General features: G+C 45.4%; 1 protein-coding gene across 6 annotated transcripts in view; it reads right to left on the bottom strand.

Annotated features, from left to right (window-relative positions):
* SMOC1 (SPARC related modular calcium binding 1) overlaps positions 1–18,981 on the bottom strand; it is a 164,729-nt gene that overhangs the window by 51,720 nt on the left and 94,028 nt on the right. For all 6 annotated transcript variants that reach the window (XM_049113302.1, XM_025442533.3, XM_025442536.3 and 3 more), the window contains exons 4-5: positions 3,328–3,427; positions 980–1,027 (exon numbers count right to left, since the gene is read on the bottom strand). In XM_049113302.1, coding sequence (XP_048969259.1) covers positions 980–1,027; positions 3,328–3,427 — 148 coding nt within the window. The remainder of the gene's footprint in view (positions 1–979; positions 1,028–3,327; positions 3,428–18,981) is intronic.

The raw sequence follows: 18,981 nt of genomic DNA, 5'->3' as shown, positions 1-18,981 counted from the left end.
CTCTCTCTCTGTTGTCCAGGAGGTAAGTGGCAGTGGAGCGTAGTGTCCTCCACAATGGAAATTATGGTTAGCATATCCCAAGGACCTATTCCTCATGTTGGCTGCTCCACTAAACATCACTCAGACAAATGCCTTAATTGAGGTTAGCCACATAATTTGTAGGGCCTGGTGCAAAATGAAAATGCAAGGCCCTTTGTTCAAAAAGCAGGAAAATAGTGCCATTAAGGGCACCAAACTATAACATTTCATCTTCTCTTCCATGGTCTCTCTCTTGCCTTGTTACAGTGTTCTAAAATTTCCTATGGCACATTGTTCTAGGTAAAGAAGGATTCAAATGTTTAGCATACTGCAGAAGCCCCCATAGCACTCATCACAGAAACGATAGGCCAACAGGGTGACGAGGATGTGCACATGCACGCTTCACTGTCCCACTGGACTTTACTTAACAAAACACAAGTTTAGAGATAGAATGACTATGAATTCCAAGACAAACAGCTGCACAGTTTGCAAGCCTGTGAAGCCAGGTCAGTCTGAGTGAAGAAAAATCTGGATATGCCGAAACAATTACTAAGGAGAATCAGTGAGGGGGAAAAAATGTTCAAACAGGTTTCCAAAATAAGAAGGTCCAGGCTGACTTGGACATGCCTACCTTCATCATCCTTTTTGGTTTCATGCTGGCCACCTGGTAGCTGACTGATTGAACTGGCCAGGAACCAAGATTCTCAGGGTCCCTGAGAGCCAGCTCTATATGTACTCTGTGCTCACTCACCTGTCTTGGAAATTCTGGGCGCTTAGCCCCCACCACCCTATGAGCCTTACTTACCTCCTCCGGTGCTTCTAGGAAGAAACCCAGAATACGAATGGAGATTTTCTGTGGGGGACTTTTAGCTCCCACCCCGGCTCCTTCCATCTTGTCTAGAGCTCTTCTTGGACTGGCTTTAGAAGCAAACATTTGGATAGAGCATAAAACTCTACTCACCTTTCCTTCCTGAGTTACCCTGGCTCAAGGGCTTGTCGGTGACTGAACCTTGGGTAAAAGGGAAACAAAAACACAGACATTCAGAATGCATCGTGGTTGGTTTCTGTCAAAGGGCTGGCAAAGCCTGATGTTATGAAAATATGATTATGTATATACATATCCTGTATACACGTCTAGGGACATTATATACAAAGTACATACATGCACGAGTGGGGTGTGTTTAACATCAATGTCACTGATATCACAGTCCTGGTGAGATGAACCATGATTTCCAGGCACAAGTCTTGACCAGAGTTTCACAAAACTTCCCATCTATATAACCCTCTCAGTGAACATTCCAGTAACTGTCCTCACCTCCATGCCCCATCTCCCCCACTTCCCACCACCTCCATGTTCTGAGCCATATCCACTCAGTAGGGCCAACTGAAAAGAAGTCCCTCTTATTGCAAATGCAATGATTGACATGCCTTGCTGGTTAGAGCAGGAAATCGGTGATTTTCCATCTGCATTAAGTAGAAAATTGTTGGCCCAATTGTACTGAATGGGCCAAAATAGTCTGAGGCATGGAAACAATTTTCTAGACGCAGCCTATTCCTCAAGGAGGGGGTAGTGCGTGTGTTTGGCCAAATGCTTTGCCCTGTGTATGCTAGGATGCCATGTGCACCCATCCTGCAGTCCTGACCCTGTGGCACCTGTCTTCTCCAGGAAGCCCACACAGGCAGGGAAGAGCCAGCACAACCGCATAAGGACATCTGTGGAGGTTCCCACCACCAAGAGAAAAAACGAATCTCTATTTTCTCATTCCACATCATACCCCTTCTCCATATATTAGTTTTGTGAGAATTCAATTATATCACCCCGCATGGCTTGTTTCTAGTGCATTTGTTTGCTTTAAATGAAACTTTCCAGGTCATTTGCAAGGAGGGCTCATGCCTGCTCCTCCCCACACCAACCCCAATTAAGGTTTCCAGTTTCCATGTAAACCACAAATAAAGTAAACTTTCCATTTTGGCCTGCAAATCTTGGTTTCCTAATGTAGATACTTACTGCTCTTTCTTACCATTCCCTTTATATAGCAGGCAAGTAGAAAAATGAATAAATCTTGTGAAAAAGAAAAATGTTAGGATAGCAGGATTGCTAGCCCTTGGAATTTCCCATAGGTTTTAGAATAATGCTTTCTACTTTGCTTGCACTTAAAAATTAAAGATAAGTAAATAAATAAAACCTCATACACACAGATATGAAGAAATATGAAGCAGCTGGTGGCTGGGTGGGCTTTCTTAAATGAGAGCTGAGCCACACAGTGAATTAAGGGAGTGACTCCCAAGTCTCCTGCCATCTGAATGGAAATAGAAAGTATGGGGCTTGCATAAACCCCAAATCCACAATACCGTGAGGTTGACCTAAGAGCAAAATTTCTCTATGCCCATAGAGTTGGAAATAGAAAGGACTTAATTTTGCTATGGACTAATGTAGTTGGTCACTATGAAACAATGATTCCCTAGCTTGTCTAGTCATCAAAACCATCTGAGAAGCTTTACAAACATGTGTATTCCAGGTCTCACTCCAGACCTACTGGATCAGACTATACATGGAGGAGCCTTCACACCTGGGCTCTTTAATTCCCCAGGCACTGCTGACAGCAGCCAGATTTGAGGGTCACTGTGATAAAGTTTTCCATTACTCTACATTACATTGTTTGGGGAAGGAGGAGCAAATATATGGCATACAGGCCACCACTCTCCTCTCATGTGCCCATGACAGACATCGCTATTTGATCATTCAGGCTTCAATGCTGAACTCCCATCCAGTCTTAAAATCTATCTCAAGGGCAGCCCCCATGGCCCAGCGGTTTAGCGCCACCTTTAGCCCTGGGCATGATCCTGGAGACCTGGGATCGAGTCCCATGTCGGGCTCTCTGCATGGAGCCTGCTTCTCCCTCTGCCTGTGTCTCTGCCTTTCTCTCTGTCTGTCATGAATAAATAAAATCTTAAAAAAAAAAATCTATCTCAATAAAGTGCTCCCAAGGCCACTAGCAACCAGAGCACCCAAGCTAAAAACTTATATGCCATTTTCTAGGGATTATAGCCGATGCTTGGGAAGAGAGCACTGAACCAGAAACCTACACTCAAAATAAAGAAATATATACACAATAGGCATATATTGACCCTATTGCCCAGCTGACTACAGACCAAGTGTGTTGGAGTGGAATCCTCTCTGACCTGAAAGGGGGCTCATCACCACCACTCATCTTTCAACCATTTTTTTCCAAGCTTCCCCCATGAAATACAGGAGACCAGCTAAGGGGTCTCTCTCCAACTCTTTCTTCCCGCCCCTCCCTACGGTACCTGAACATACAGGAGTTTTATTCTGCACAGAAGAGCCACTGATGGGCTTCCCATCTGGGGTGACACACCAGCAGTACCCTGTGTAAGTATGGCACTGTACCTGTTCAGGGAAGTGGGGGAGGGGAAGAGAATCGTAAGTCTTGGGTCACCACAACAACAGTCATCTCCCACCCCTTCCAAAGCACTGCCACTGCTTGGGGGAGCTCTTTCCACCTCTCACCCAGCATCTGTTCCCATTGTTTCCTGCAGGTGGGCCAGTTAATTGACAACATGGATTATGCGTCTTCTGTGTGACCCCCAGGCCCAACTACAGCAATCTACCTACTTCTTTCTTATGGCTTTTTTTGATGCTGAATATCTTATATCATACCTAGATACATCCACTTTGTTTTTCCTGGGATGGTTCTCACCAAGACCTGCACATCCTCCCCACTGCCCCACCCCACCACCCCACCCCCAGAGCACAGGCATACATTCCCATCCAACTGTAAAAAATTCTGATTAGTAATTTGGCAAGTATAAGTTGGAATGTCACCATTGCAGGCTGAAATGACCCTTTTTAAACAAGCAATTACAAGTGAGGTTTTCTCTTCTTTTTTCTAGCTTCTCCCAGCATCGGGTCATTTAATCGGCCTGCCTACTGATCAGGTGGCTCTCCCAAGACAAGGGCACATACTAGCAGTTGCCCACTAGATGACGGGGTTAAGGTAAGAACAAAGTCACTTGACCCTGCAGGTCTAGTTCTAGATGCCCTGCTGCACCCCTGTGTGATCATCCTCAAGCCTCCATAACTAGGTCCACCCTGTCTGGGAATAGTAAACAAAAATGAGGCTTTTGCTTCATTCAAGATAACTCTTCTCTCTCTTCCAACAACTATCACTCTGTCCACCTCCTCTCACCCCACCCCACCCCGTTCTTGCCCATTTCCCAACATGGAGTTCCTAAACACAAATCAGGGCATCACTCCCCTGCTGAAAACCACTCCATAATTTGCCATTGGACTCAGGATAGAGATTAAGCTCATTTATGTGGAGCTCAAGGTCCCCTGTGATCTGCCCCCTGCCTATCTCCACAGCCTCATTTTGCACCCATGTCTCCATATACACCCTCCAATGAAACCACAGTGAGCCCTTTGAAGCCCACAAACACAGCCTAGGATTTCATGATTCTGAACATTTATTTGCTCTAACTATTCAGTGGTCCAGGATACCATTCCACAAATCATCCCCAACCCCCTCCTAATCCCTTTGTATTCCCACTCTCTTCATGATACACATTCTCTGCAAAGCAGGTCCCAGCCTCCCCGCCTTCTCTTCTCCTGACCCTCCATACACCCTGGCTCCCTTAATTCAGAAACCTTATCTGCTCACCAAGATTGTGACCCTCCTAAGGCAAGGGACTGCATACTGGTTATTTTTATCTCCTAAGCATCTAGCAGAATGCTTGACATTTACTGCAGGCATATGATAGGTTGAATAAGTCCTTAATTATCAAATTCCCTCAATTATTGGTCCCCATCAATTCTAAAAATGTAGCATCAATTTAAACAGCCCCACCACGTTGAACATGGACCTCAATGACAGCATGGGTGCCAAATGCAAAGATATTAACATGTGAAAAAAAAGTGCCTCTTGGGATCAAGGACATACTGGAATCAGGTACAGATAGTAATAGCATACAAATTGACTGGTGAAGTATATAGGGGGTATATAGACAAGAGAGATCTAATGGCTTGGGTGAAATCCAGAAATTACCAGAAAGGCAAAAAAGCTACAGAATGCCTTCTGCTTTCATGTAAGTACCAAAAGCTGTAGCCTTCCCCAAGATCAGTTGTTTTACTCCATACCAACCCATAGAAATCAGGATAAGAATGAGATGGGGGGCATCTTGTTCCTACCAGTCTAATAACTGGGTATAAATGAGGCATTTACCTCCACTGTCTGTAGAGAAACTACATTCATTGCCTTTGCTCCAGTACCAAGGTTCATTCCCACTTCATCTCCTGGAGACATCCATAAACCTGATGGCTGTGGTTGCTCCCACAGATGCTCACCCAAGATCAGTATCTTGGGTTGAGTCAGTGCTACCTTCTGAGAAAGCCTAATGATGAAATGGAAGAAACCCAGACAGACCTGGCTTTGAATCTGGGTCCAGTCAGTTACAAATTAGGCATGTTGCTTAGCCCTTTGAGCCCCGTCTATAAAATGAGGAGGACAGGGATGCCTGAGTGGCTCAGTGGTTGAGCACCTGCCTCTGGCTCAGGTCGTGATCCCAGGGTCCTGGGGTCAAGTCTTGCATCAGGCTCTGTTCAGGGAAACTGCTTCTCCCTCTGCCTATGTGTCTGCCTCTCTGTGCCTCTCATGAATTAAAAAAAAAGGTGTGGGGTGGGGAGGACAATCTCAAAGCCGGAGGGCCCGGCTTGGTGAGTCCATTGCTTGGCACGGCAGATGGCTGGGTACAAGGTGGCCACGGCGATGATTGCTCTCAGCTGTGTCAGAGACACCTGGCAAGTCGGCCTCCTCTCGAGCCAGAGCTCCCCTAATAACGTCCAGAGGCTTGGGTGGGCAATGCTGCTGGAAACTTGGGAGTTCACCCCTTCAAATCCTGTCAGCCCTGCAGGGGATAGTTCCTAGATAATTCTTTGCCAGTGGCGTCATTTTAATGGGGCCTGGCTGGCTGCTTTCTCCTCCCTGGCCAATAATCACCTATGGGGAAACCAGTCCCCAGGGCTGGACGGCCACACTGACGCGTGCTCCCACGGCCAGGGCCAGCTTCCCTCTCCATGAGGACTCCACCCCCCAAGTCCAATACTGGAAGCAGTGCCTCTGGCCCAGTGCCGCCTGCTGGGACTGGGTGTTGGGGTCACACAGGCTGGGGAGAATGGCTGGACAAAAGCCCCCTCCTTTCAGGCATGCAGAGTCCTGGCCAAAGCTACTGAGGAGCGAACTAAATGCATGAGTAGGAGGCTAAACCTGAGGCTTTGTTTCAGGGGATATAATCTGACCTCCAGGCTAAGCAGGTCCCCAGGGCCACATGCTCACTGAGTGTGCCCATTGTATCCCTACAGGCATGTGGATACCAACCCCCAACCCCCAGCCAGGCCCATGGGCCCAAACGCAGCCCCTTTTCCCCCGGGGCTCTCAGCATTTTCCTCAGACCAGGCTCCAAGGAATAGACTCCAGACTATAAAATCCTCAGGCCGGGAGGTGCTTCCAAATATCCTAGAGAACTGGAATTGAATGGAGGAATCACTGCCATGCTCCTCTGAGGCCTTGGGCATGCAGTAACAGGCACACAGAGGACCCAGGCAAGGTCTCAGGCTGCAGGAACTCAAGAGGTGACCAGCAAGGTCACTTCCCTTTGCCAAAGGAGCCCCAAGTTATTCACCCATGATTCTCAATCAAGAAGTTGTTTGTAAGTTGTCCTGGGGAGTTTTCAAGATGTCTTCTTGAAGAAAAAGAAGTTACGTGCAGAGAGAAAGCTAGGATCATGGAGTCTGACTGCTAGCTCCACCACTGAAGTAAGTTATCATTTATCTTTCCAACCCTCTGCAACCTTGGAAAGGTTCTTAAAGCAAGCCTCAGACTGTCCGTGTCTTCTTAAAAACTGGAGATAATTATGGGGTGCCTGTGTGGCTCAACTGGCTAAGCATCCACCTCTTGGTTTTGGCTCAGGTCCCGATCTCAGGGTCATGAGATCGAGTACCACATCGGGTTCTGTGCTCAGTATAAAGTTGCTTAAGATTCTATCTTTCCCTCTCTCTCTCTCTGCCCTTCCCCCTGCTTGCACTATCTCTCTTTAAAAATAAATAAATAAAATCTTTAAAAAAAAAATCCTGAAGATAATTATACTCACTCAGTTGAGAGGATTAAATTAGATAATGTAAATAAAGCGCTGAGCTCACATGGTAAGTGCCTGGTTAAGCTTAGCTATTTCTTTTTATTATCATCACGTTATTTTTGAACAAACTATCTGTACACTCAAAAAGGGCACAGCCAGATTCTCTGATGGAAACCAAAGAACATCCTATTCTGACCAATCCCAGGGGAAGGGATAGTATAAACTCAGCAAAAAGTCTGAAAAAGTTAATGGGAGAAAGGAAATTTTGTTTTCATACAGAAACAGTTCAATTACTGTCGGAGGAGAGAAGTAAAGCTTCTTGCAGAAAAGCAGTCAGGCTGTAAATTTGATAGAATTGATTTTTTTTTTTAAGATTTTATTTATTTACGAGAGAGAGAGGCAGAGACACAGGCAGAGGGAGAAGCAGGCTTCATGCAGGAAGTCCGACGTGCGAGACTCGATCCCGGGTCTCCAGGATCACACCCTGGGCCAAAGGCGGCGCTAAACTGCTGAGCCACCTGGGCTGCCCAGAATTGATGGTTTATATGCACATGTTCAATATGTACATTCTATCTAGTTTGGCTTCCAACCTTGAAAACGTATTTAACATTTTAAGTTAATACATAATCCCCTTTGTTCTACCTCTCCCCACCTCAGCCTCAAATTAATAAATTTTCATGTTTAATATATGGGAAAAGAGTGGGCCAAGAGAAGTTAAAAGGGTAATTAGCCATTGCTAGTATCTCACTATGCAGTTCTCAAAGCTCAGGGTTGTTCCAGGCCCAAAGGTATAGATACAAACCATGGAATTTGCTCCTTTTCCTCTCTGGAGCTTCCTGGGAAAGCTGAAATGTCAACTGATAGGTCTTCCTTCAGAGACAAAAAGTGTTTGTCCATCAACCTAAGTGAAGTTACCCTCTCCTTAACTAGACTGTTGAACATAACTGGCATACTTAATATAGGCTTTTATACACCAAATGTGTTGTATATGAACCTCACAGCAACCATAAACTTGAAACCTATAATTGATATACACAAATAAGAAAGAGAAAGAAAGCCAACATAATGCCACAGAAACTCATTAAACACAAAGAAAGAGAAAAGAAGAAAGGAACAGAGAAAAGCACAAAACAACCAGAAAACAATGGAAAAAAATGTCAATAAATACATCCCTATCATAATTATTTTAAATGCAAATCACTTAAATGCTCCAATCAAAAGACATAGGGTGACAGAATGGATTAAAAAAACAAAACCCATCTAAATGCTGCCTGAGAGACTCATCTCAGACCTAAAGACACAAATGGACTGAAAGTGAGGGAATGGAAAAATTTTTACCATGCAAATGGAAGTGAAAAAAAAAGAAGCCGGGGTAGCAACACTAATATCAGACAAAACAAGACTATAACACAAGACAAAGAAAGACATTACATAGTGATAAAGGGATCAACCCAACAAGAGGATATAAATAACAATTACAAATATCTATGCACCCAACATTGGAGTACCTAAATACCTAAAGCAAATATTAACGGATGTAAAGGGAGAAATTGATGGTGATATAATAATAGCAGGGGACTTTACTATCCCACTTGCATCAATCAGACAGAAAATCACTAAAGGTACTTTAAAACGGTGTGTTTTTAGGTAAGCAAATTTCTTCTCTGACTCATATACTTAAATATTTTTGGCAAGAAGCCCTCTGCATAAACAGCCCAATGGTATATTTCAGGTCAACCTCTGTCCAAATTAAGACAAATGTGAAATTATTTTAAGCCTGTTAGTCTTCAACATTAGCCCAACTCCTGGACATCTGGAAGAACGTGGGAGGCTAGCACGCTCAACAAATGCAGTGGAGTAACTGTTGAGTAAGAGGAGCAGAGCAAAGACCAGCTCACAGGATAAAGCAGATCAGGGCCTGGAGACAAGGACAGCAGCGAGAAAAACAAAGGAGACTAACAGACTATGCACATAGACAACTAGCCCCCACTGCGTCCATGCCCCAAATGGAAAACACCTCTTCTACTTTACCGAGGCTTTTCGCTCACCACTGAGGATCTAGGCATTACCTCGCTGGGTCTTCCCGAGTCACACTGTGTGCACGTCCTTTATAGGAGAGGCACACAAAGCAGCGGTTATGTGTTCAAATGTCGCAGCTAGTTCCTAGCAGCATAGAGAACTATGCTGGCAACATACTGCCATATCCCTGGCAACAAACTGCCATAAAATTTCAGAATTGATGGAGCTGGAAAACAAGAACCACAACAACAACCTTAACGATCATCAGTCTAACCTGAACATTTTACAAAGGAGGAAACAAGTCCAGAAACTGGGAGGTGGCCTGATCACAGTACCTAGTCCTGGCAGCCGGAAGTCCCCCAGACCTCGAGGGGAGGAGAAAGGCATGGCTCCTCGTGCTGGCATCTGAGGGAACGGACAGGGTCTCTTTGTGCTTTGTAATTCTCTGGCATATGGAACTCTTTTGGGGGAGTTGGAGGGAGAGATGGGAGAAATACTCGAATCAACGAGGCGGCTGGAAGAGTCTCTTCCTCTGGCTTGAGTGAGAGGCTGTTTCTGGAGCGATTTGGGTGACAGGATGGGGGGGGCCTCCGCCATGGCCCCCTGGCTGGCCTGCCTTCCTCTGGCTGTTCTTGGGGGGCTTCTTTGGCGGAGGTGGGACCGCACACCCCAGAGTAGCTTCTCTGCTGCTGGACTTCTGCTCTCCTTGCTACCAAGGGCCCCCAGATCCTCCAGGCCTGTCTCCCCTGCTTCTAACTCCTGCCTCGCTGATATGGTTGTGAATACTCCTGGTGTTCTCTGGGGTGTGACCAGGAATCACTGGGGATGAAGGGGTTCTCTAGCCAAAAAGCCTTGGAAATTTTGGGTTAAATAAAAGCAAAAGATTTGACTGCACAACTTCTCAGAGTCTTAAGTCAAATAACGATTTAGCTCTAAGAGGAAGATACCGTTCACGGTGATTCCTAAATTTATTTACCCGGGGGACCCTCCCTTCATTTGGTGTGGAGAGCAGTTCGTGGTGCTAATGTTCTCTGAAACACGCTTTTAGAAAAAAGCAACATAATGAAGTGCAAGGCCTTGCTGTGCATTTCCTTGCTTTCCCCAAGTCCGACTTTCTTACCAGCCCAGTATCAGGTTCTCATTTTAGCTCAATCTTCCTGAAATAATTTCCCTCCGGCACACCCCCACCACCTTTTTGTAACGCTTTCTCAAGCTCTGTATCTGTTACGAAATCCATCTTGAATTGCCCCGGACCTTCACAGGGATCCCCTCCAAGGCACAGCACCTTCTCACTCTGTGTCTTTATCTCTGCCCCCCCCCCCCCACCTCCCGCTCTTTCTTTGTGCCTCTTTTGTAAAGTAGAAAATGTGAGCCATATGCAAAGGACAGGCTTGATCCAGCATTCTTAGTAGCAATCCCCAAACTTGTCATGAAATAACTGCTATCATGCACACGAGCACTTCCCAGTGGGAAAAAGGGAAACTATGAAGCAGAAGGCATGTGAATATTTGTCTAACTCTCTTTTGGCAGTGGGAGTGAAAGACGTTTTTTCTTTCTTATCTGCCAGTTGCTCCAGATCAGTTAGCAGGTACTCTGGATTAAGTTAATGCATGGGGAAAGTTCAGCATCTTGCTATGGGTCCAACTGATAACTTTGTTTCAGGGCAGTATTTCCAGCGGCCCCACTTTCCTTCTATTCACATTCCCTATGGGACCTCTGAGAAATTGTTTCCAGGCTATCTGAGACCGCCACTCGTTCCCCTAGAACATCTCTTTCCATCAGAAGCTGCAGGAGAACACGGTTTCTTGGGTGTGCGTTAGATTTTCACCTGGAGGACTCAGGACACACAGTTTTCAGAAACACAGAGTTTCTGGATTCTAAAGGCCTGGGATCAGTTGGAGAATCTGCATTTCTAACAAGTTCCCAGCGGCTGTTGCTGCTGGCCCAGGAACCATAGTTCAAGAGCCACTGCTTTAAAGGAAACTCCCTCTGCCCCACCCTTTTCTGGCATTTGTCATAAAATGCTCAAGAAACAAGTACTTTTCTAGGTGGGAATTTGGGAACAAGGAGCCTTGTGACCATACTTCAAAGTTTTTACATTCCAGTTGTTTTCCTGACGTGTGGTCTTCAGATTCATGGATCTAGTGATTGCAGCATTCAATAGTCTTGGTGACTTCACACATGGAAGAGAGCTTCACTGCAGTGAGAAGAAAGGAGGAAGAAGGAAAGGATGGTGTAATTCTTTTGGTCTGGCTAGCATGAGCTGTTTTTTCCTCAGTTTGGAAAAAGTTATCCTACAAGTGTCCCCCTTATCTTCAGTCAGGTTTGGCTCAGAAGCAACAAGATGCAGAAGGAAAAATATGGCTTTGGAGTCAACACTACAGGGGGTTATACCAATCTCTGCCACAAGCTGTGTGACTTTGGCATAGTCACTTAACGTCTCTGAGCCTATCTATGATACAGGGCTACTGGCGCCCACCTTGAAGGTTATTGAGAAGACAAATGAGACAAGATATATAAAGCATCTAAAATGGTGTGGGGTGTAGAGTATACACTTAGCACAAGCTGATTTTTGTCCTTTCCCCTTCCCTTTGCAGGGAAGATGGAGCTATAGGTTCAAAGCACTGCTCTTCTTGTTGGCTGGAGACATTGTCTCTTGCCTTATGGCAGGTTAGGGAAGCCTTTATGTTGGGAAATGAGGGATTTTCCTTTTAGAGTATTTACTTCATCCTCTAGAGTTTAATGGAGAGAGATGCAGAGAAGGAAGATAATGTTACAATTTCAAATCCTCCTAAATATGGGACTCTTTGTTGACTATGTTTTTATGTGTTGCTGGTGTAACGGAGCTGCCAGCATGACATTTGTTAGAAATGGTGTGTTTAGAAAGAGAGACAGAGTCATTCTTTCCTAAGCTGTTTATGACCACTTCTGAAATACTGTGTCCAGTTTTGGGAAGGACATCCTGTAAGAGGAGCCTTGGCAAATTGAATTCAGAGTTAAAAGAGACATAAATCCCAATGATATGGAAATGACTAATAGAAGTAAGGATTTTTGCCAGGGTAAAAAGGAGTATTTGTTGGCTAAAAGAGAGAATTTCACAAGGGCATAAAGGTGTCTGTCTTCAAATCTTTCTGTGGAAGGTGAGATTTCTGTGCATTTAGTAAGTCCTATAGCTGGGACAGGGGTCATGGGTTGCAAATTATAGCCCTCCAGGCAAGGCAGAGCAGGACTTTCTCAATAAATTGCCCCAAAATGCATTATCCATGTCATCTTTGGTGGTAGTAAGCTTCCCATCTCTGGTGGCAATCAAGCAGAAGGTAGATGACTTGGGTTCTGAGCTCTAGATTGAGAGACAGGATAGGTGGGGAAAGGAAGGAGAAGATGAACTAGATACCTCTGAGGTCTCCTTTGATGCAAAAGTTCTGTGATTCTACAACCTTGCTCTAATTGAACATCTGCTTTTTTTAGAAGTAAAGTGAAAATCTACAAACTAGTATTTAATTATCAGTTAAGACCACTCTTCCAAATATATGATGAACATCTTTTATATTTTTTCAAAAAGTTTAAACACCATTCCCTCAATACACACAATAAGGGGTGTTTTAAAAACCTGAGTGTTAGAATTTCAGAGACCCAAAGAACTTTATTTCCTTAACTCCATTCCTTCTGTCTGGTGCCTAGAATGGCCCAGGCTTTGTAAGTAGCAAAAACAGCATCTCTTGTTTATTGGCTTTTATTTCCTTTTGGGAGGATAATATCAAATATGCCTTTTTCTTTTAAAAATTGTTTATTTGGGGGGATCCCTGGGTGGGCTCAGAGGTTTAGCGCCTGCCTTCGGCCCAGGGCATGATCCTGGAGTCCCGGGATCAAGTCCCACGTTGGGCTTCCTGCATGGAGCCTGCTTCTCCCTCTGCCTGTGTCTGTGCCTCTCTCTCTCTCTCTCTGTATCTCTCATGAATAAATATAATCTTTAAAAAAAATGTTTATTTTAGTATAGTTGAATCAAATATGCTTTTTTGTTTTAAGAAAAAACTACCCATTAATAAAGCCCCTTCTGAGGAGAAGCTTTATTCAGAGTAGAACTGTGAAAATCTGGTCAGTGATGGGAACAAAGGTAAGACAAGGGTAGCCTGCAGGCTTGGGTGCTCTTTCTCATTGCCCTACCTGATATCACTTTTAATGAAATTTTTCTGCCTTCATACTTTCCTTCTGTGTTTTTATTTATCACCTTTCCTTACCTTGATGGGGAAAAAAACAAAAAAACAAAATACAAAACTTCTGCCCCTTTAATTTTTCAGAAGAGCTTAGCTGACTGACCTGCAAGGTCACCTCCTGGCATGTTGTGTGCAACCACAAGAGAGTGGCTCTAGCCCTAAAAGCCTGTGTGTTAATGGCTTTGCCTGGAAGGTTCCTGAGGAAGTGTTTGCTGTAAGCCAACTTGTGCCTCCCCACCCGACTGAGTATTAGCTACTGTCTCATAAAAGCCAAAAAAGTGTGGAAGTCACCTCCCAGAGGCCATCAGTTGAACCTCCCTCCCAGGGTGGTAGCCCTCCCCCCACCGCCACACTCCCCATCAGCACCCCTGCTAGATGCCCGATCAGTTCCCAGGATGGGAAGGTAAGTTCTCTCTGAGTCAGACATTCCATTTGTGGATTGCTCGGCTTGTAAAAGTTCTTCCCTATTTTGAGTCAGAATCTGAGTCACTGTCCAGTTTATTCAGTGATCCTGGGTCAGCTCTGTGGGACTATTCAGTAAAAAGCTATTGTCATCCACAAAGGGTTGAAGATAGTTCTCCATATCCCTTTGGTCATCTCTTTTCCCCCCACATGTTGGTTCTTCCCATCTGTAAATCAAATGTGTCTGGCTCCTCTGAGTATTTCTCATGTGACATAATTTCCCGACCTTAGTCAACTGAGTCACCCTCCTAGATATGTTGGAGTTTGGCAAACCACTTTAAATGATGGCAATGTCCTCTAGAGTAGCAGTAGAGAGTAGTGGTTAGGACCAAGACCACCAGAGCCAGGCTTCTAAGGTCTGAATCCTGACTCCATACTTGCAAGTTGTGTGATCCCAGACAAGTATGCAGGGTCTGGGTGCTCCCAGGTGAGCATCTGAGCTCCCCGTGGCCCCTGGTAAGTCAGTCCCTACATTTGTCTATAATGGAAATGAAAGGTGCGAGCTCTGGGCAGTGTCTGCTGATGCTCTTCTGCAGGGGGGTGGACCTGGGAGGAAGGGATGGGTGGAGACCTGCCTCTCCGATCTTCCTGCTGCCTGTGAGGAAAAGAAGGCTGGGGTGGGGGGGGGCGGGCAGGAGAGGTGGAGAGGGGAGGCTTCAATCACCCTCTCGCTGTTCTTTTTGTCAGTGCCTGGGCTTGAGCTACGAAGCTGGTCTGGATGTTCCTTTTTAGCTCTGTCTCTTCCCCACCTCCACATTACAGAACTGTGCTTCCTGAAATCACCCCTGCAGGTCTGACTTGTGTGACTAGTTTGCAAAGCAAATGATGCCAGCCAATCTGGGAGAGGATGCTCTGTGGCCATTCAGCATCGAAGAGCCGGATGGAGCAGTGGTTGGGCAGGCGGGTCAGCACAGAACATAATGAATACAGTGTTCTAACATAAGGCAGGCTCCGTCTATCCACATCGTCTGACTCTCCTCTGCACCTAATGGGTGATCCAAGGGTAATCGGTTCTCTCATCGAAAAGAGAAGAGTGGTGGCTTCTACTGTGTGCAAGAGCATAAATGAGCCTCTTGCTAGATGAGTTCTTCCTGCACATGAAAGGATCAGACCCTGTCCCTGCCATCACCACAAAATTAAAAATTCACTTTCACAGGACTGCCAATGAATGGGCACAGAATTTGTTTTTAGGTGATGAAAATATTCTGGTGCGAGATTGGAAGACTGGCTGCATACAACTCTGAATGTTAAAAGCCACTGAATTGTACACTTGAAAGGATAAATTTTATGGAACGTGAATTATATCACGAAAACTGTTATTTTAATTTTTTTTAAATAAGATTTTACTTATTTATTCATGAGAGACACACAGAGAGAGGCAGAGACACAGGCAGAGGGAGAAGTAGGCTCCCTATGGGGAGCCCAATGTGAGACTCAATCCCAGGACCCCGGGATCACGACCTGAGCTGAAGGCAGATGCTCAACCACTGAGCCACCCAGATGCCCCTATTTTAAATTTTTTTAGGTAGGCTCCACAACCAGGGGAAAGTCCAACTCAGGGCTTGAGTTCATGATCCTTATATTAAGACTTGAGCTGAGATCAAGAGCTGGCTGCTTAACCAACTCCACCACCCAGGTGCCCTGAAAGCTGTTATTTTAAAGAACAAACCCAGGTGGCCAGGGCAGCCTGGGTGGCTCAGCAGTTTAGTGCCACCTTCAGCCCAGGGCATGACCCTGGAGACCCAGGATCGAGCCCCATGTCGGGCTCCCTGCATGGAGCCTGCTTCTCTCTCTGCCTGTGTCTCTGCCTCTCTCTCTGTCTCTCTCTGTCTCTCTCTCTGTCTCTCATGAATAAATAAATAAAATCTTAAAAAAAAAAAAAAAAAACAAGTGGCCGATTCACAGGTCACAGTTTGCTGACCTCTGAAATAGCTCAACAAGTTCTCCCACTTTACAGTTGAGCAAACTGATACCTAAAGAGGATGAAAACTAACATTTGCTGAGTTGCAGTTATGTGCTAAATTGTGGGCATTTTCATATAAATTATCACATGAAATATCTGGTTGTTTGGAACAAAAGTGATGCAATGAAAAACATACATAACACAAGGAATAAGATGCCCTGGGCACAGCTGATGTTCAAATTATAACAATTATAATGTGTTTATTGAGTATTTGACCAAAAAAAGAAAAAGAAAAGCAACAACTCAAGCAACAGTGGGGCTATTTACCATTATGCCATTTATACATAAAGGAGGGGCTTGATTTTGTAACAGTGTAACTGCTTAAAAAAAAAAAAAGTTGGCATTGTACATACCACAGAAGGCTTGGGGAGCCTAGAGCAGGCCACCATCCACTAAAACATACAGAACTGGCTTTGTCTGGGAGCATCCAAAGGAGCCATTTATGGCTAGAGAAGTCAGAACGCTCCAGCTTATGGATGCAGCCAGGGTTTTAGTACTTTACCTGGAGAGGCCTCTGCAGTGAGGAGAGACCCACACAGTGGCTCTAGGTAAGACAGTTCCACATGAAGACAAAAAGACATAGCTCCTAGACTCATCAGAGATAGGACAAACCCTGCCCCGATGACGATGCTCAGCACTCCAGCCTGCCAATGTTTGTTCTGCCGGGGTCATCAGAGCATCAATGCCTCCCATGCTTGCTGGGAACTTGGCAGAGGAAGGTCCAGCTGGTAAACCCGGGTGATTCCAGGGCAAGCTAGTCACATCTCAGGCTTGTAGGGGTGACTTCAGGAATGCCATTCTGTTCTATGGGGGTGGGGAGGAGAGGGAGCTAAGAATGGAACATCCACACCTGGTTCATAGCTTGGCCCAGGCACCTAGGAAATAAGTTGTAGCTTTCTAAGCTTTAGGAAATGTAACAGTGAGAACTATAGAAATGATGACAAGGGGACCCCACCATCCTTGCCAAAAAAAACCCACAGAACTTTTTCTTTGCACTTCTGACTTCAGACCAAAGCATCATCAAAAACAATTACAGCTCCCCAGGCCCCTAGAAACAACAACAACAACAACAAAATTTTTTAATTTAAAAAAATTTAAAATGACCTCAGGAAATAGAAAAGCATGTGTATACATGCATTAGTGTGGGGAGCAGTGATTAGAACAAGTACAAATGAGGAAAGTGTTAATGCCTGATAAATCTTTATTAAGGAAGACTGTTCCTGGAACATGAAATCAAAGATGGGAAATAATATATTTTATCACATTGAAGTAACATTACAAATGGTGTTTTATATTCTACAGTATTGTGAGGACAATCCATCTACACAAAAATTAAAATGGCTTGGGAATGTATTTCATTAACAACCACGGATCAACCACATTGTGCTCAACATTGTGGAAGGCAATTTGGTGATATATGCATCATATGCCTTAAACAGTGTGTATTCTTTTTTTTTAAGATTTTATTTATTTATTCATGATAGACACAGAGAGAGAGAGAGAGGCAGAGACACAGGCAGAGGGACAAGCAGGCTCCATGCAAGGAGCCCGACACGGGACTCGATCCCGGGTCTCCAGGATAACGCCCTGGGCTGAAGATGGCGCTAAACCGCTGAGCCACCCGGGCTGCCCTAGTGTGTGTTCTTTTGACCCACTATTCAAATTCCAGAAACTGAATCCCCGAATTTCTAGGATTCATAGTGTAATCATACAATGGCATACAATGCAGCCATTAAAAACAGGGTAAAGAGGAGAGGTCAAAGACGACAGTATAGAAAGAACCTGAACTCACCTCCTCTCATCCCACACATGGATCTACAGCTACATATGCGTCATTTCTCTCTGAAAAAGATCTCAGAAAACTAGATGAACTGCTTCTCTACAACAAGGGATAAAAGGACCATATGAAAATGGGTAGAAGATGCAGAGACATGGTCTCGCCAAAATCCTCTCACACACACCCCACCCATGTGGTAACACAATAGGGAAGGCTCTCACCGGTCCCGCATCTCTCCGAGAACCCCTACTATCTGCACCAGAGAGATGAGACCCTCAAAAAAACACCTGTCTTAGAAAAGCCAGGGGCTGATATCCAAGGCACCCAAAATGCTCTAAGAAACTGAGATTCCCCCTTTAAAGGTCTCATGCAGTCTCATTCACTACAGGGATCCAGTGCAAAAGCAATTTGAAAAGCTCCTGGGCTGTATGTAAAGATTTATCTGCTGGTCTGGGTACATCTGCTGGAGAGGCAGGAGATAGTTGGGGCTCTCGCTAGAGACAAAAGTGCCAGCAGATGCTCTTTGGGTATTCTCTACGTACTAGTGCAGGCAGTCCTGTTCAGACACAGCACTCTCCCCTGCCCCCCTGGGAGGGGAGGGGGGGGGCAGTCTCGGCATGGCCCCATTGTCTGGCTGAGGTCAGAGAGCACAGGTGGTTGCAGTGCCACCCTGCTCCCTAGTTGGGGTAGATGGGCATGAGTGGTCACGGCATTCTTTCACTCCTTTGCTAAGGTCAGCAGCATAGATGGTTATTACACTCACTCACACCCTAACTGGGGCTGGTGACTTTGACTGGTCGTGGCTTTCTCCAGACCCCAACCCGAGGCCAACATTCCCAGCACAGACACAGCACTCTCCAGTAGCATGGCTGAAGCCCTCAGGTGTGCACAGTTGAGGCATTAACCAACCACATTTCTTAAGTCAGAGAGGGTGCCCCACCCCCTACACTCTCCAGCTGCCCTGCTAATGTCAGTGCCCACAAACCACACAGGGAATATCCCTCATTTGCCTGGCCCCGGTGGCCATGGGGTCTGGCTTTCCTGAGCTCCAAAGGACTATAACAGACAGTTATAAATTCTAAGACAGTTCCAGGCAGGCCAACACCCCATGTAGTCACAGCACAGACATCAGACTGAACCACATACCCAATCTTTCTGTGAAAGAGGCCTATTTACTTATCCTAGAGCTACAGCCTGAGGGACAGCCTTCAGGTGTCCCACATCTCTAGAGGCTACTAGGGCACTCTCAGGGAGCATGAGCAGGGAGACATCATTCTTACACAACTCTGGGCCTTGCTACTGCTTTACAAGACCTCCAAGGAAGTTTATATATTCATCTGGAGCCGTGGTTTTTGCAACTGTCACCCAGAGGACACCTC

Source organism: Canis lupus, chromosome 8 (assembly GCF_003254725.2).
Source record: "Canis lupus dingo isolate Sandy chromosome 8, ASM325472v2, whole genome shotgun sequence".
NCBI lineage: Eukaryota > Metazoa > Chordata > Mammalia > Carnivora > Canidae > Canis > Canis lupus.
This window is presented reverse-complemented; position numbering and strand designations above follow the sequence as displayed.